Source organism: Cydia pomonella, chromosome 6, assembly GCF_033807575.1.
Source record: "Cydia pomonella isolate Wapato2018A chromosome 6, ilCydPomo1, whole genome shotgun sequence".
Classification (NCBI taxonomy): domain Eukaryota; kingdom Metazoa; phylum Arthropoda; class Insecta; order Lepidoptera; family Tortricidae; genus Cydia; species Cydia pomonella.
The window spans coordinates 11,311,401-11,326,416 of NC_084708.1; the positions used below are offsets into that span (position 1 = coordinate 11,311,401).

The 15,016-nt window shown below is 38.0% G+C and overlaps 1 protein-coding gene across 1 annotated transcript; it reads right to left on the reverse strand.

The window, feature by feature from the left end:
- Window positions 1-1,846: 1,846 nt before the first annotated feature.
- Window positions 1,847-14,770, reverse strand: LOC133518939 (zonadhesin-like). Its single transcript, XM_061852737.1, has 14 exons — window positions 12,127-14,770; window positions 10,463-10,669; window positions 9,316-9,498; window positions 8,899-9,090; window positions 7,814-8,014; window positions 7,518-7,706; window positions 7,164-7,355; window positions 6,798-7,025; window positions 6,149-6,340; window positions 5,819-6,010; window positions 4,731-4,925; window positions 4,313-4,501; window positions 3,667-3,882; window positions 1,847-2,064 (listed from the first exon to the last, which is right to left on the reverse strand). The coding sequence occupies exons 1-14, from the start codon at window positions 12,212-12,214 to the stop codon at window positions 2,042-2,044; spliced, it is 2,487 nt and encodes an 828-aa protein (XP_061708721.1). The 5' UTR covers window positions 12,215-14,770; the 3' UTR covers window positions 1,847-2,041.
- Between the last annotated feature and the right edge of the window lie 246 nt (window positions 14,771-15,016).

Consider the following 15,016-nt stretch of genomic DNA (forward strand, 5'->3'; position numbering starts at 1 on the left):
AAAATGGTGTACAATGGTCTAGTAAGGAGTAAGCTGGAGACTTCGTCGATCATTTGGAACCCCTACCAGTCGACGTATGCTTTACTGCTTGAGAAGGTCCAGAAAGCGTTTTTAAGGTTCCTTTATAAAAAAATATTCGGATTCTATCCGTACCTGTACCCGACAAAGTATCTTCTCGGCTCCCTCGGGTACAATTCCTTGGAGGTCAGGCGGAGTTACCAACTCCTTGTCATGGCATGCCGAGCCTTGCGTGGGGAGTCAGACTGTCCCGAAGTTGTTTCTGGTCTCGTGCGCCTGTTTGTTCCGGACGTCCCGAGAATGGCCCTCAGACCACGACAACGCGACCTGTTGGCCGTGCCGCCGGCGCGCACCGTATCGCGCAGGAACTCGCCGGTGCCCCGCGCCCTCTCACTGCTCAATGCGCTCCTGGCATCGACGCCTGAATGCGATCTATTTGCTTGGCGATGGGCGGCAGTGTATAGTGAATGCTTGAGATTCTGTGAGGCGATGGATGCTAGGTGCTCTACTATCCCAATTTAATTGTTTTATAATTGTTAATACTTATAATTATTAGTTAGTTTAAGTTTCGTGACGCATTGGTTCAACTGTAATGTCATGTAAACATTTTTATCAATAAAAAAAAAAAAAAAAAAAAAAATATAGCTACTTGCCCAGTGACCTCATGCGTACTGCTGTGACGCCAGTGCCTAAAAACAAGACGGGTGACCTATCTAGCCTTAAAAACTATAGGCCAATATCTCTTGGCACCGTCGTCGGTAAGATCCTCGAGAGATTGTTGCAGCCTGAACTGATGAGGAATGTTAAAATAAGTGATGCACAATTTGGTTTTCGGCCCCGACTCTCGACAGATTCCGCCATATTTGCACTGAAACACTGTGTTAACTATTACACCCAAAGAGGCACATCGGTGTACGCGTGCTTCCTAGACCTAAGCAGGGCTTTCGACCTGGTTAATTACAACCTACTATGGAAGAAACTGCTTGGGTCCTGGGGTAGCATCGGATGTCGTGAGTCTGTTGAGATTTTGGTACGAGAACCAAACAAATAATGTAAGATGGGGAGACGTACTTTCTAATGATTATAGATTAGAATGTGGCGTGCGCCAAGGAGGGGTAACCTTTCCGGACCTGTTCAACATCTATGTCAACGGCCTGATAGAGGAACTGAGAAGTACCAGAATAGGCTGTCACATAGGTAATGTTTGCTTAAATAACCTTAGCTATGCAGATGATATGGTGCTTCTCAGCCCCTCGATCCATGGTATCAGTGACCTACTAGCGATTTGTGAGCGATATGCAGCTAATCATGGATTGGTATATAACGTGAACAAATCTGAACTGCTGGTTTTTAGATGTGGAAAGGGTCCGGACAGGGTCCCTCGAGTGTTTTTGAATGGACAACCAGTTCGGACTGCAACATCGGTCAAATATCTTGGTCATATTGTGACGGAGACCTTAAACGATGACGCAGATATCGAAAGAGAGAGAAGGGCTCTGTCCGTTCGTTGCAATATGCTGGCGCGTAAATTCGGTCGTTGCTCAGACGAGGTCAAAATCACGCTGTTTAAAGCATATTGTCAAAGCTTTTATACGTGCCAGTTATGGACTAGGTACACTGGGCGGGCGTACAGTAGCATCAGGGTACAATATAATGATGCATATCGTATCCTTGTGTCCCACAATGTGTCCACATTTTAGATGCATAAAGTCTCAGGCACAAATTTAAGCCGATGCATGGTTAGCTTAGACGGACTCTAGCCTGGTTTAAGTTAAATGGAATATAGAAATGGCAGCTGAATTTCAAAAACAAAACCCAATTTTCTATAAAATTATTTATTGAACAGTTACTTACATAATAACTTAATAACGTGGTGGCTTCTGGCTGGTTTATGAACTATATTTCACAGGAAGTTAAGAGGAATCGTCATTATCATTCTACGAATCCCACGATGTATGTATGTTATAAAACATTAAATGAATATAAAATATATTATAATTATACAAAAGAAAGAAAACGCTAATTAATCAGATGAGGTGTTAGGAGCTGAAACAAACGAAAACATGACATCAGAATTGTTTTTGTTATTTAGCGTAGCGCTAGTTATGATATTAAATTGTAACACAATGACTAAGCCTTTAAAAAAAATTGCTTCATGCACACCGCGGAGCTATTGCTAATGCAATAAGCAAACGCATTAACGCTTAGTAACTAATACGATTTAAAAAAATAAAAATACGCTTTATAATCACTAGACCCCGCTATCGGAGGTGCAAAATGGTAGCTGTCAATTTCGAGCCATTCTTAGGGATGGGTAAAAATTATTTTGAAATACTTGCTACCTACATGTCGATAATTATAGCTATATATCGATATTTTGTCTTTACCATAATGATAGTCTAAGACTTTAATTAAACCTGTTTATTTTATAAAATAGGGCTATATAATTATAAAACGAACATGTATTAAACATTGTTAATTTTTATAAATAAAAATCTTCAATCTTTCATCATTACTAAGAAATTATCGTTATCTTCATAGCACGAACCATTAATAAATGAATTAAAAACAAAATGTAAATCTCTCTTTTATTTCCACCAAAGGGGATACCATATTCTTAATGACTGATCAGGTTTTTTTTTGATTCTCTGCAGTAATCTAGTGCAGTCACGATAAATATATACAACAAATAACTTAATATATTATTATCTTAGCCCTATTTGTTTTTAGAAATATATGTCTCGTAATATATTGCTAAAAAGTTAATGGACGTTAGACTTCTTCTTAAAATTAACATTTGGCGTAATTTTGTACTGTATTCTCATTTACGTCATCTGAAATTTCGACACTTTTGTCATCCAACAAACTTTGAAAAATTTGTACTTATCAGTGTAAGTGGCCAGTATTAACCTCTATTGAAAAGGTTTATCTCAAGAGCGTTCATGCACTGACTGCAACTGATTGTACAGAAAGATCAAGTATCGATATCGACATCATAAATATTTTTACCTATCCCTAAGAACTTGACAGCTACCATTTTGCACCTCCGATAGCGTGGTCTGATAATCACTCGGAGCCAAACAATGCTAACAGCATTCGCATCTTGAAACACACGTGCCGTTGTTGTTCTTATAGAAGCCTTTTTATTAGACACACCCCGGGTTGCAGACTGTTGGCCCAGTACTCGCCACAGGCGTTGTACCAAGCTGGACACATGAGGTTATACCATTTATGGGGCAAGAATTGTACTCCTCGTTAGGTCTGGTGGACTTTTCTTTTAACCTTTTGAACGCTTTATGTCATAAATACAAACACCACTCAAATGTCGAGATCCCGGGCGCAAGCGAGCCAATGCCAATGTAAACCTTACTTGAAAGTGTGAAGGTTACATTAACAGCGTCCGCCATAACACCAAGAGTTGTCCTTGGCGATGTGAGCACGACTAGTAACGACGACTTTAGGTGTTCTTGGCGTTCAAAAGGTTAAAAGAATGCATAGACTAAAATGGTCGTCCAGTCCATACATCTAGGTATAAAATAACAGCGGTTCACTGTTTTCAATTCTAATCTTGTTTGTTTTACTAAAATAACTAGATTCATTTATGTAGTTTCTTTTATTCAAGCAAAACTTTATTCCCAATTTACTTACGACAGTCTTCTTTTTTTATACAGCATCCTGTTGCGTCCCAGACGTATCCATCGTCGCAGATACAACCACCAGGACACGGAGGAATTACTCTAGGACAGGGCGCGGGTGTTATCAGCTCATCGCATGTCTTTGGCTTACATTGGCCTGGCAAGCAATCTGTCCAATGTTCATTGGATTTGCATTTAGGTGGAGCCGGAGTGGTCGTAGTTGTAGTAACTAAAAAACAATAATAGCATAGATATATACAATATTTCATGACCTACCGCTTGTTATAGTGAGGTTGGCGTATGCATGATATTTATAAATATAATATTATGAACCCAACTAGACGAGCCTTGGACTGGAGGTAGTACGGCATTATGTTTTGGTTCAATAAATGCTTATTTCAAACCATTTAGGGATAGGAATGAACCAAGAATTATAAATAATTATAAATGATTGAGATTTTAATGCCAGCAACGCCAGAAAGGTCACCACTAAGTAAACATACTTAGAATGACTTACCTGATATTTTAAGTACTAGATGTTTACAATTCGTTAAATAATCATGTAATGTTATTGTTAAATAATCATGATACTTTTATAAATCAATCAATTATCTTTATTGATGTAGGTACATATAACGTCTAAAATTATTCATTAGTACCTGGACATTTTTCAATCTGGACACATTTTCCACCATGGCCAGGCTTATCTAAGACGTAGCCTTTTTTACACTGACACCCAGGTCTACACACCTCTTTACTGATACATATCGGTTTAGGGTTTTGACAAGTGCCTTGGCAAATATCACGGCAATCTCTCCATGAGGCGTTGGGATCTTTACAATAAGATGCTGTAAAACAATGGGGATTATTTAATTTTAATACGAGTGATACACTTTCGAAAGTATATAAACATTACATGACGACAATGACGACACATTGACATAAACCATGAATAAAAAGTAAAGGCAGTTTTGAACTAACCCCCCTCCCCCCAGCTAGGTGGCTATATCATGTAAATATTGGTACCCCGTGGGCATTATCCGTGGATAATGCACAAACTAATTTAAGAATACGTACGGCATTGTGAAGCAGGAATGCACATGCCATCTTTGTTCCTAAAGTGCCCCTTCTTACAAACACATCTAGGCGAGCAGAGCCAAATGAGAGTATTACAGGTCGTAGGCTGCTTGTTGATGTCATCACAGCCTTCAGCCAGGCACGCTGAGGGGCACCCATTCCATACTTCATTTGGCCGAGTACAGTTTACCGGAGCTACATGAAAATAAAAGGAATCAATGTAATTTAAAAAGTTTTGGGTTATCCTTGGGTTTTGTAGAATTTCACAATCCATTTTAATAAAACGGGATTGAACTTGATTTCAAATGAGTTTCTTCAGGGGTCCCGATTTTAAAATAAAATTACCATCGCTGTCTATACTAGAGTTTATTGAATAAGCAAACGTTATGTACTCACTGCACAAAATAGGTTGACGGGCCGGATCCGGACCGCGCTCCGCCATTACTTAACAGGATTACTTAAAAAAATAATTCGATCACTAATAACATGACACACTTAGGTTTGGGGTTGTTACATCTATCGTTTCTATCAAATATCAAATATCAAATATCAAACATTTATTCAGCAAATAGGCCACAGGGGCACTTTTACATGTCCATTTTTACAAACAATAAATTAAAAAAAAAACAATTACAAATATCGAATCTATGAAATAATAAATACTTTATTAGAGATGTATACTGTCTCTAAATGTCAAATTACACAAAAAAAAACTATGATAAAAAAATAAAACCATAAAATACTAAAATTCTTTAGAGATGTATAAGTCTCTACGTGTCAGAGATAAAATATAAAAATATATATTAAATTATCCTTAGAGATGTAGAGGGTCGCCAAGGCTTGAATTCTTATATAAATAATTAAAAGACAAAAAAATTAAAACAGACAAGAACCGAATGAAGTGTCTCACGTTAATGTCACTCAAAAGTAAAGTTACATACTTTAACATAACCTGTACCCCGTGTAAGCTTAAACAGACCGGTCTCCACAGACCGGCGATATTACAGATGTATTAACCCTTATATTACCCAGCTTACTTATATGTTTATGTTTTTATATTAACCATTACACACGCTTCATCTACTTACGACAATCCGGGGCCAAGATACACTCTTCACGTGAGTTTCTTAAATAGTTCAATTTGCATTGACATCCTGGGTAGCATGGTTCTATCTTGACGCATGGCGGTGGCGGCTTGTCGTCTCTTGGGCAACGTGGATAGGGACAAGGTGCGTTGCAAGGGGACATCCACGTTTGATTCCCTCCACAAGGTTTCGGAGCTGGAAATGTAAGTAAACAAACGTTAACCAAAAATTAAAAATGTGTCGTGATGACAGACGCTACGAACAGTTACGTGACTATATCCATACATTGTTCATTGTTTCGATTGTCATTTTCTATCCCACAAATATACTTACGGCAGTTCTCCATCTTGATACAATTTCCATTAACGTCTCTTAAGTAGCCTTCTTTGCATATGCAACCCCCGGGACAGGGACCTCCCAGCCGAGGACATGAAAGCGACCTCCCCAAATCATCGCAGTTTTTGGGGCCGCATTGACCAGCTAAACAATTGACGTATACTTCATGTTTCTTGGTACAGTTTATAGCTGTAATGAATTGAACCATTAAGTTGATGACAATAAATGAGGGAAAACAGATTGTTTAGTTTTACATGAACATAATTAACAAATATTCTGGATCAAGTTTGGTAATAATTAGTAACTGCGGTAGTAAAATTGTGTCATAAAAGGGGCTTAGTTAAACTGAAGACTTAAGGGTAATTTACATTTCGTTGGCATTTTACGCCTAAGAACGTCAAGTTTGAAACGTCCGATGAAATTAACATACCTACTTTTGCAATGTATTCTCGTTTTTATCTCGTTTAGTTGAAATAAAGTACCAAAATCATTTGAAAGTTGAAAGCGTATTGATATAGTGCTGTCAGATCGAAAAAAACATTGCAGTCTCATTAGTAGGGATAAGTCGCAAGTTATTATTTCATTGTAGGAACTTAACATTGTTGGCTCATACTATTACTTTAAACTGAAATAATAAGCCACTTACGTTTGTTACAATCTTCAGGGAGCACGCATCTCGGGGGTTTAACATCTGTGTTCAAAATGTACCCCTTCTTGCAGTCACAGCCATTAACTACACAGTATGCGGCACATGCCGTTGCAGAGGCCCTAGCAGTGTCTCTTTTATTTCTTGTGTTGGCTCTAAGGCTTGCGCATGTTTGTCCACAAGGATTTCCACAGCCAGATTGAGCATTTGGGTCTCCACCACAGCTTGCTAAAATATAATTTAATGAATAACTACTTATATAATATAGACTATCTTTCAGATTCTGGCAGCGTTTAGCAAACCTTTATAATTTGTAGGTTCGTCTATCACTCGGGGTCGGGGCGCATTCTGAGAAAAAATACTTACGGCATTTCCTCGCATCTATACATTTTCCGTTCTCATCCCTCACAAAGCCTGTTTCGCAAATACATCCGCCCGCGCAAGGTGCTAGTATTCCTGGGCATGGCAGCGGTTTGCCCAGATCCTCGCATGTTTTAGCCACACATTCTCCTAGGTAGCAGTTCGTCCATCGTTCGTGGAGTTTAGGACATTTCTTCGCTGACAAAAATATATAAAGGTTTTTTTAACTGTCGCGTGAATAAAAATAGGTAGGAAATGTTTGTAGTGTTGTACATATCTTCACATTTTTGGTTTAACTTCTAGCAACCCTCAAACCAAAATTTGCCAACACTCAGAAAAAAAAATTGTTGTTAAACTTACGGCATTTATCGGCGGTAATGCAAACATTGCCGTTCTTATCATCCCTCACGTAACCTTTCTTGCAAAAGCATTTGAATTCACATCTCTTGTTGATGCAAATAGGCGGGTTGGGTTCGGAGCAAGTAGCTTCATAGTCCGGACAAGATGGTCCGCAGTAGTATTCTTCATTTTTTCCGCATTTGTTAGGTGCTAGGACAGAAACAAAAAAGACAATAAATGCATGAAGTGAAGTCCGTTTGGAGTTATGAGCCAAGAGCAAACCAAAATACCTATTTTAACTGACATTATATACTTACGCTTAGGACAATCTTTAACAAGGACACATCTTGGTGGTTTAGCATCTTGATCCAGAAGGTATCCCTCTTTGCAGTCGCACCCATTGACTTCACAATATGGCGGGCACACTATGTTAGACTTGTTGGCATTAAGGCTAGCACAAGTCTTTCCACAAGGGTTTCCACAGCCAATTTGTGCATTAGGATCGCCACCGCAGCTGGCTAAATTATGAAAAAATAAGACGCATACGTAAAGTCTGAAATTAATAAGTGATTCATACAATTTTTATTCATATAGATTTATTTTGGTTTAGGATATTATAGGATAAATAGAAGTTTGACGTATAAAATAACACTTGCACTGTCTGGGCTGCCAAAATCGCTGCCAATTTATCTTGGTCTGACTCTACGCTATTATTGAAGCTATAGGTAAATAGGTACTTAAGTCGAAAGTAAACGAATGATTCTCCGTACAAACGTAGTGCCAAAATGTATGATAGAAAATACTTTTACACAATTTGATGTATATGAAGCTCAGCTATGCCCGCACGTTTATTTATTTTTTAAATTATTTTAAGAGTAAGCAGTCTTGAAAAATCTGTAAGAATGTTTTTTGGAGGAAAACGGTGACTACCTACGTTTGTTTGGAGAAGCGGTCGCCCACTTTCCGTGTAAGCTTCATATAACTATATGTTATCTGGGATAGATCGCTTTTTAGCGTTAAGACCGCCTGTTGTCTGCCTTTATCACTAATCATTTGTTTTTCTTTAAGCTGTAGTAAAGTATCTTTTACTGACGTGTGAGGAAAGAGTATTCTATCTATCTATCTAACTGTAACATCAATAATTTTTGCTCCAGTTGGCTTACTTTAATATTAATTTCTCTCTATTTAACGAAAACTCTCTGTAACGTCATAAAGTGGCCGGTCCCTTGAGTGTCGCTATATAGAGTTCACACAGTGTAAAACAAAGTAAATCTATTCTGATGTAGCTATTAGGTATTTACAGTAGTTGTTTTAAGTTCTAGCGTAAAATTAGCACAAGGAATACGCTAACTTCCCTTCCGCTTCCTAGGCCTACTCAAAAATATTAAAGACTTGTACTCACGGCAACTCTTGGCATCTATGCAGGTACCATTTTTAGCCCTCACGTAGCCGTAGTCGCAAATACAACCACCCGGGCAAGGATCCACTGCATTGGCTGGGCACACCAGCGGTTCGCCCAGTTCCTTGCACGTCTTAGCCACGCACTCACCCATCAGGCACGGTGACCACCTTTCGTGAGATTTGCACGGTTTTGCTGGAAGTTGCCAACGTACATTAATAGCGAAAGTTAATCTAGCAAACTCGATTTATCCACGAAAATACCCGAAACATGTTTGCTTAATTCATCGAAAACTCATGTCATGCTCATGCTCGGTTACACTACATGAGGCATTCGATACCTACACAAAATGTGGGCCAAATACCTCCTGCCGATACCGTGATATTGTATTTATAAATGACTAAACGTATATCAACTTACTGCAGTCCTTAGGAAGAACACACAGGTCCTGATTCGTATCATGTACGTATCCTTCTTTACAATCACATCCATCATTTTTACAAGGTTGTTTGGGGCAAATGGGATTGCTGTTGTAGTCTGCACATGTCTTGCCACATTTGTCTCCACAACCTCGCCGTGCGTTGGGATCGTGGACACATTCAACTGATAAACGAATAAAAATGCCAATATAAACTTGATTATCCTAACTGTTAAGTGGAGTTGGTGTAAGATAGAGTCAGACCAAGATAAGTTGGCAACGATTTTGATAGCCCAGACAGTGCAAGTTCTATATATAGACGTTTACTTAACACTTGCACAGCCTGGGCTATCAAAATCGCTACCAACTTATCTTGGTCTGACTCTACCTATTTGCCCCTGCCGGGCACAGATGGGAATAGGTCTTTTCATATAAATCATTCCTGCTTGTCCCGCCTCACGTGTGGCGGCGGTGACGTGGGGCGGGGACAAATGGGAATATATCGTGGAGTTGAACGCCAACGTTATTTACAAAAATTACCACATGACACAAAGATCAGTAAATAACTTGCCGGCAGAATTAAAAGAAAATCGGGGAAAATAAGCCATTCATCATAATCATTCTTAATATACGCTAATCGGCTATATCTATACATAGAAGAGAATCCAAAAGGCCTTTTTGAGATTTCTGTACAAAAAAGGTATGGGTACTTCCCATTCTTGTACCCAACAAATTTTTTACTAGGCTGCCTTGGATATAATTCTCTAGAGGTGAGGCGCAACAACATCTTGCTGACTACAGCTTGTCGCATATTGCGCGGTGACTCGGACTGCCCGGAACTGGTAGATCGAGTCTTGAAAAATAAATAAATAAATAATATTTGTTTAAATAAGACGTTACGCGTTTGCAAAAAATACTTTCAAAACTATTATCACTTCTTTAGAAGCCTCCCCTCCCTTCACTCCCACTATATATACAATTGTTGTAGGTAGTATTCAATGTTTTTTTAATGCAAATAGTTACTTTCATATAAGAGCCTCATGTATATTTTTCAAAATATTCGTTAAAAATAATATTTTTACGAAATATTAAATAAAGTTTTAGTATCTCAAAACGAATAAACCAAAAAACTATAGTGAATATACATACCCGGGGGACACTGGTCCCTGGGAACGCATGGGCCATTTCGACCAATCCTCAGGTAACCGTCTCTGCAGTAACAACCGTTCACACAAGTTTGGTTGGCGATGCAATCGAAAGCCGCATATAGGGCGAAGCAGTGATCAGGCGGGCAGGTGTTCTGACAGCGACGTACCTCATTTTTAGGACATGGAGGAGGTATTGGTTTGCCATAATCTGAATTTTTTTAAATTTGTTTAGCGAATTTACATTAAGAGGGAGGGCATAGCTTTGCAATCCTAACGTTAATAACGGTATTTTTTCTACGAAATTCCATTTGGGGAGAAAACGGTTTCCATTTCCACTAACTAAATCTTAACAAATCACTTTGATTTTGATGCTTCAGCTCAGCATAACATATTCTAGGATTATAGGATAACTTTATTGAAAAAAAAATTGTTTTGTTTTTGAAAATTATGAAAAAAACCAAGTGCGAGTCGGACTCGCGCACGAAGGGTTCCGTACCATTATCTATAAAAACGGCAAAACAATACGTTTTTTGTATGGGAGGCCCCTAAAATAATTATTTTATTGTTTTTTAGTATTTGTTGTTATAGCGGCAACAGAAATACATCATCTGTGAAAATTTCAACTGTCTAACTACCACGGTTCATGAGATACAGCCTGGTGACAGACGGACGGACGGACGGACAGCAGAGTCTTAGTAATAGGGTCCCGGTTTACCCTATGGGTACGGAACCCTAAAAAAGGAAACCTATAAACCATGTTTTAATTGTGTCAATAACATACAAAAAATCATGGAAAATATTTAGAAATTGAAAAACATTTTCTTTTTTTGTATGGACGAGTACGTGCTATACTTCCCTCTTAAGAACAAAATACATAAATTTCCTTTTTTAACAAAACAGACATACGGATATAATGATGACAATCATATATGTTCCGTTAAAAACAATAAGAGAGAACATTAGTGGATATCAATTATTTAATTACCTACTAGTAATTACTACTACATATACTATGTTAAGTAACTTAACACCAACTGGTAAAGGCCCTTTTGATTGTTCAAAAACGAATGAGAAAGTTGCATTTTATCCACATGTGGGGCAAAGTAATCAGATGCAAATTTTGAGTTGTTTCCTTATGTTAGCTAGTAGAATTGACTTTTAAATGATGATTTTGAATGATTATTTTTTTATTACGTTCATTTGGATTTGATTTCATTTGAATTTTTTGGTATTTCCTTGTGTTGGTGTGGTGAAAAATTTTGTGTTTCACTCGGAGGCAAAGTTTGTTTAACCCTCGTGTATTGAAACCCTCGCAACGCTCAAGATTCCACTTCTCAACCACTCGCTACGCTCGTGGTTCAATTTTGGAATCTTTTGCTTGCTCGGGTATCAATATTAGCGCGAGCGGTTAAATAACAACTTTACCCCCTTGTAAAACAAATAACTATTGTAAGTTCTAAATTGTTTGTATTTGCAACACCCTATTTTCAGCGTCCATGTGATACCATAAGAAATGTATCACATGTACCCTGTTACTACTACCCAAAAATGTACTATGGAATCAAGAAAGCAATGAATACTAAATACTTGGTTTACCACCGGTTTCTGTACACCATGAATAAACTATCTATACCTATCTAAATAATTAAAACCGGAATAACTCACCGATAATTGGGGGTGATTCAGCTACAATAGCAGTCGAAACCAGCAAAATAGTCAAAACCAAACCGACCATAGCGCCCGTCGTACCCATCCTTAGACACTCGGGGTACAATAATATAAAACTTGCTCGACACGAGCCTTTATGCACGTTTCATAAAATGTCGTGACTCGGTTTTTTTTATATATATTATATTATTTGAGCAAAGGCAAGCTGTGCAAATGTTTGTTATAAAATGAAGAAAGAATTGAATATAAAAAGAAACAATAACCGTAAGACGGAGTGAATAGGTACGGCGGGGGGAATATAATACCTGACAATATAAAGAAAATATCTATCACAAATTGCATCCTGCGATTGAATATAACAGTGGGTTAATTCTATTGGTAATAGAAAAACTGGAAAGGCATGAAAGTGCTGATATATTGTCAAATTAACAGTTTAACATTGAGTCTGTCAACGACAACGAATAGTTGATATGAGCTACAAAACTTCCCAAAAAAGTAAAGGTTTTACTTGTTTGTAATATAGCTACTTCTCTTCTTCAACCTAGCGTTTTCCCGGCCTAGCGCCAGGGTCCGCTTTCCTACTTAATCTTCTCCACTTTGCCCGGTTTTCGGCATCCTCAGATGTGAGATTGTTCTCTTCCATGTCCGCTTTCACGACCTTCAGCCAGCGCTTAGGCCTACCGCGGCCGCGTGATCTTAGGGCCTTGGACAGTGAGGTTGAGGCATCTATTTTCGACGTAGTCTGCTGGTCTGCGGCTTATATGGCCATACCATCGCTGGCGACTTTCCTGCAGCTTATCCGCTACGTCACGAATTCCGAGGCTGCCACGGATGTGTTCGTTACGTATGCGATCTAATCGCGTAACGCCACACATCCATCGCAAAATCTTCTCATACATTAAAAGTACAAATAGTAACAGTAAAAGTACAATTTTCTAAATGGTGGCTTACAGTTTTAACATCTAACAATTGCACCAAAGCGCGCTGGGCTTGTAGGCACTTATTCGCCAGTTCATTGAAGTAAGCTACCAACACGTTTTGCAAGAAAGACTGGGCGTCTTTACTGATTTTCTATTGAATAAAAGTTTCATATGCCGCTAATTCTTTTTCACCCGATTTTGATGGTAAAAGGCTATCGTTCTCGGCTCTTGCCTTTATTAGTATTACTGGCAGCGTCAATTTTATGTGTTCTTCATTTTCAATGCTTGAAAATGAAGTTTCCGTCATTATATAAACTAAAAACATGCAAAACTATTCCAATTTTATGAGTTTTATGTCAAATACGGAAAATGGCTGGCGCGTTATTTTTTTTACGCACGATTCCAATGCGCGCGCAAGGCAAAAGTGCGAACGAAATTGACAAACAGGCAATTAAAAAAAACCGACTTCAATGAGGGAGACCGGAGAAAGGACGATTATTGTTGATTTTGGATTTCATACAATGAAATTAAAAAGACAGCGTCCTACGCCTAAGTATGTAGAAAAGGAGGTAACATGTTTTTTTGTCACTGCACCCACCTTGACACATTTCAGATTTGCCCTGTGGTTGACTGGTAAGATACCCGCAATAAGGTATTCGACTGTATTTAAGATAAAATATTTCACACCATGCATAAAATAAAGCACCAGATAATTATTAAAAAAACTAACTAGGATAGAAATATAAAAATGTGCCTTGAAAACCTAACTGCTTGACAAACATGCAAAGAGAACAAATTGCTAAACGTGAACTATGCATCGTTGAAGAGTTCCGTTCTGTTCATCATCAGCAGTTCCACTTCATCAAATGTCACTTCTACAAATGTAAATACTTGATTTGTTGATGAAAATACTAAGATCACTATATATATATATATATATATATATATATATATATATATATGCCTTTAACATTTGAGGAGTTCCCTCGATTCCTCATGGACCCCATCGTTAGAACTCAAACTTGACAAAATTATGTCTTGAAAATCTAATTTGCTTAACAAACACAGCGAAGAGGACAAATCGCCAAACGTGTACTATGCGTCGTTGATGAGTTCCATTCTGATCATCATCAGCAGTTCCACTTCATCAAACGTCACTTTTTTAAATGTAAATGCTTAATTTGTCAAGAAAAATACAAAAATCACTATATGTATGCCTTTCACATTTGAAGAGTTCCCTCGATTCCTCATGGATCCCATCATCAGAACTGAGTTTTGAGAAAAATGTGACCAATCTGTATATATATATACATTCAAACAAAAAAATAGTTTTCAAAATCGGTTCAGAAATGACGGAGTTGTGGAGTAACAAACATTAAAAAAAAACATACAACCGAATTGATAACCTCCTCCTTTTGAAACCATGAAGTCGTTTAAAAAATGTATAAAATATAGAAATCATTATCCCTTAGGACAAAAGATACCTGTTATTTTGATTTATATCTAACAAAATATTTTTCTATTTGAGAAATTCTAATTTAAAAACATCAGCCTAACAAAAACAAAAAAGAATAAACACAAAAAGAAAATTCCGTCGCCGGGATTCGAACCCAGAACAGTGGTTCTGGGTTCGAATAGGCTGGGCTAGAACTGAATTACTACCTACCAAAACCCGCCAGACCAGCTGAGCTCATCCTCAGATTTGAGATTTTTCCGCTCAGGCTCCTCTGCAGCTGCAGCGGCGGAAAATCCTGCGTAAAAATCTCAGAAATCGAGGTTGCGTTCTTGACATTTTCTTCACCCAAAACTTATTAACCAATCGTAACGAAATTTTGGGAACGGAATGAGAAAAAAAAATTGTCTGACCATTTTAATTTTTGCGTTTATTGTTGCCGATTTTGTTTCCAATATGATACTGATTTATTAGTGGGTGTTCAGATATTTTTGAGCACTTCGGTCGCTCCGAT

What these genes read in the sequence shown, in the direction of transcription:
- LOC133518939 (XM_061852737.1), bottom strand. Translation starts at nt 12,214, where the DNA reads ATGGGTACGACGGGCGCTATGGTCGGTTTGGTTTTGACTATTTTGCTG. An exon ending in TGTTCTTCCTAAGGACTGCA is followed by an intron (nt 9,091 to 9,315) that starts GTAAGTTGATAT and finishes GGCAACTTCCAG; the next exon opens with CAAAACCGTGCAAATCTCAC. An exon ending in CATTACCGCCGATAAATGCC is followed by an intron (nt 7,356 to 7,517) that starts GTAAGTTTAACA and finishes TATTTTTGTCAG; the next exon opens with CGAAGAAATGTCCTAAACTC.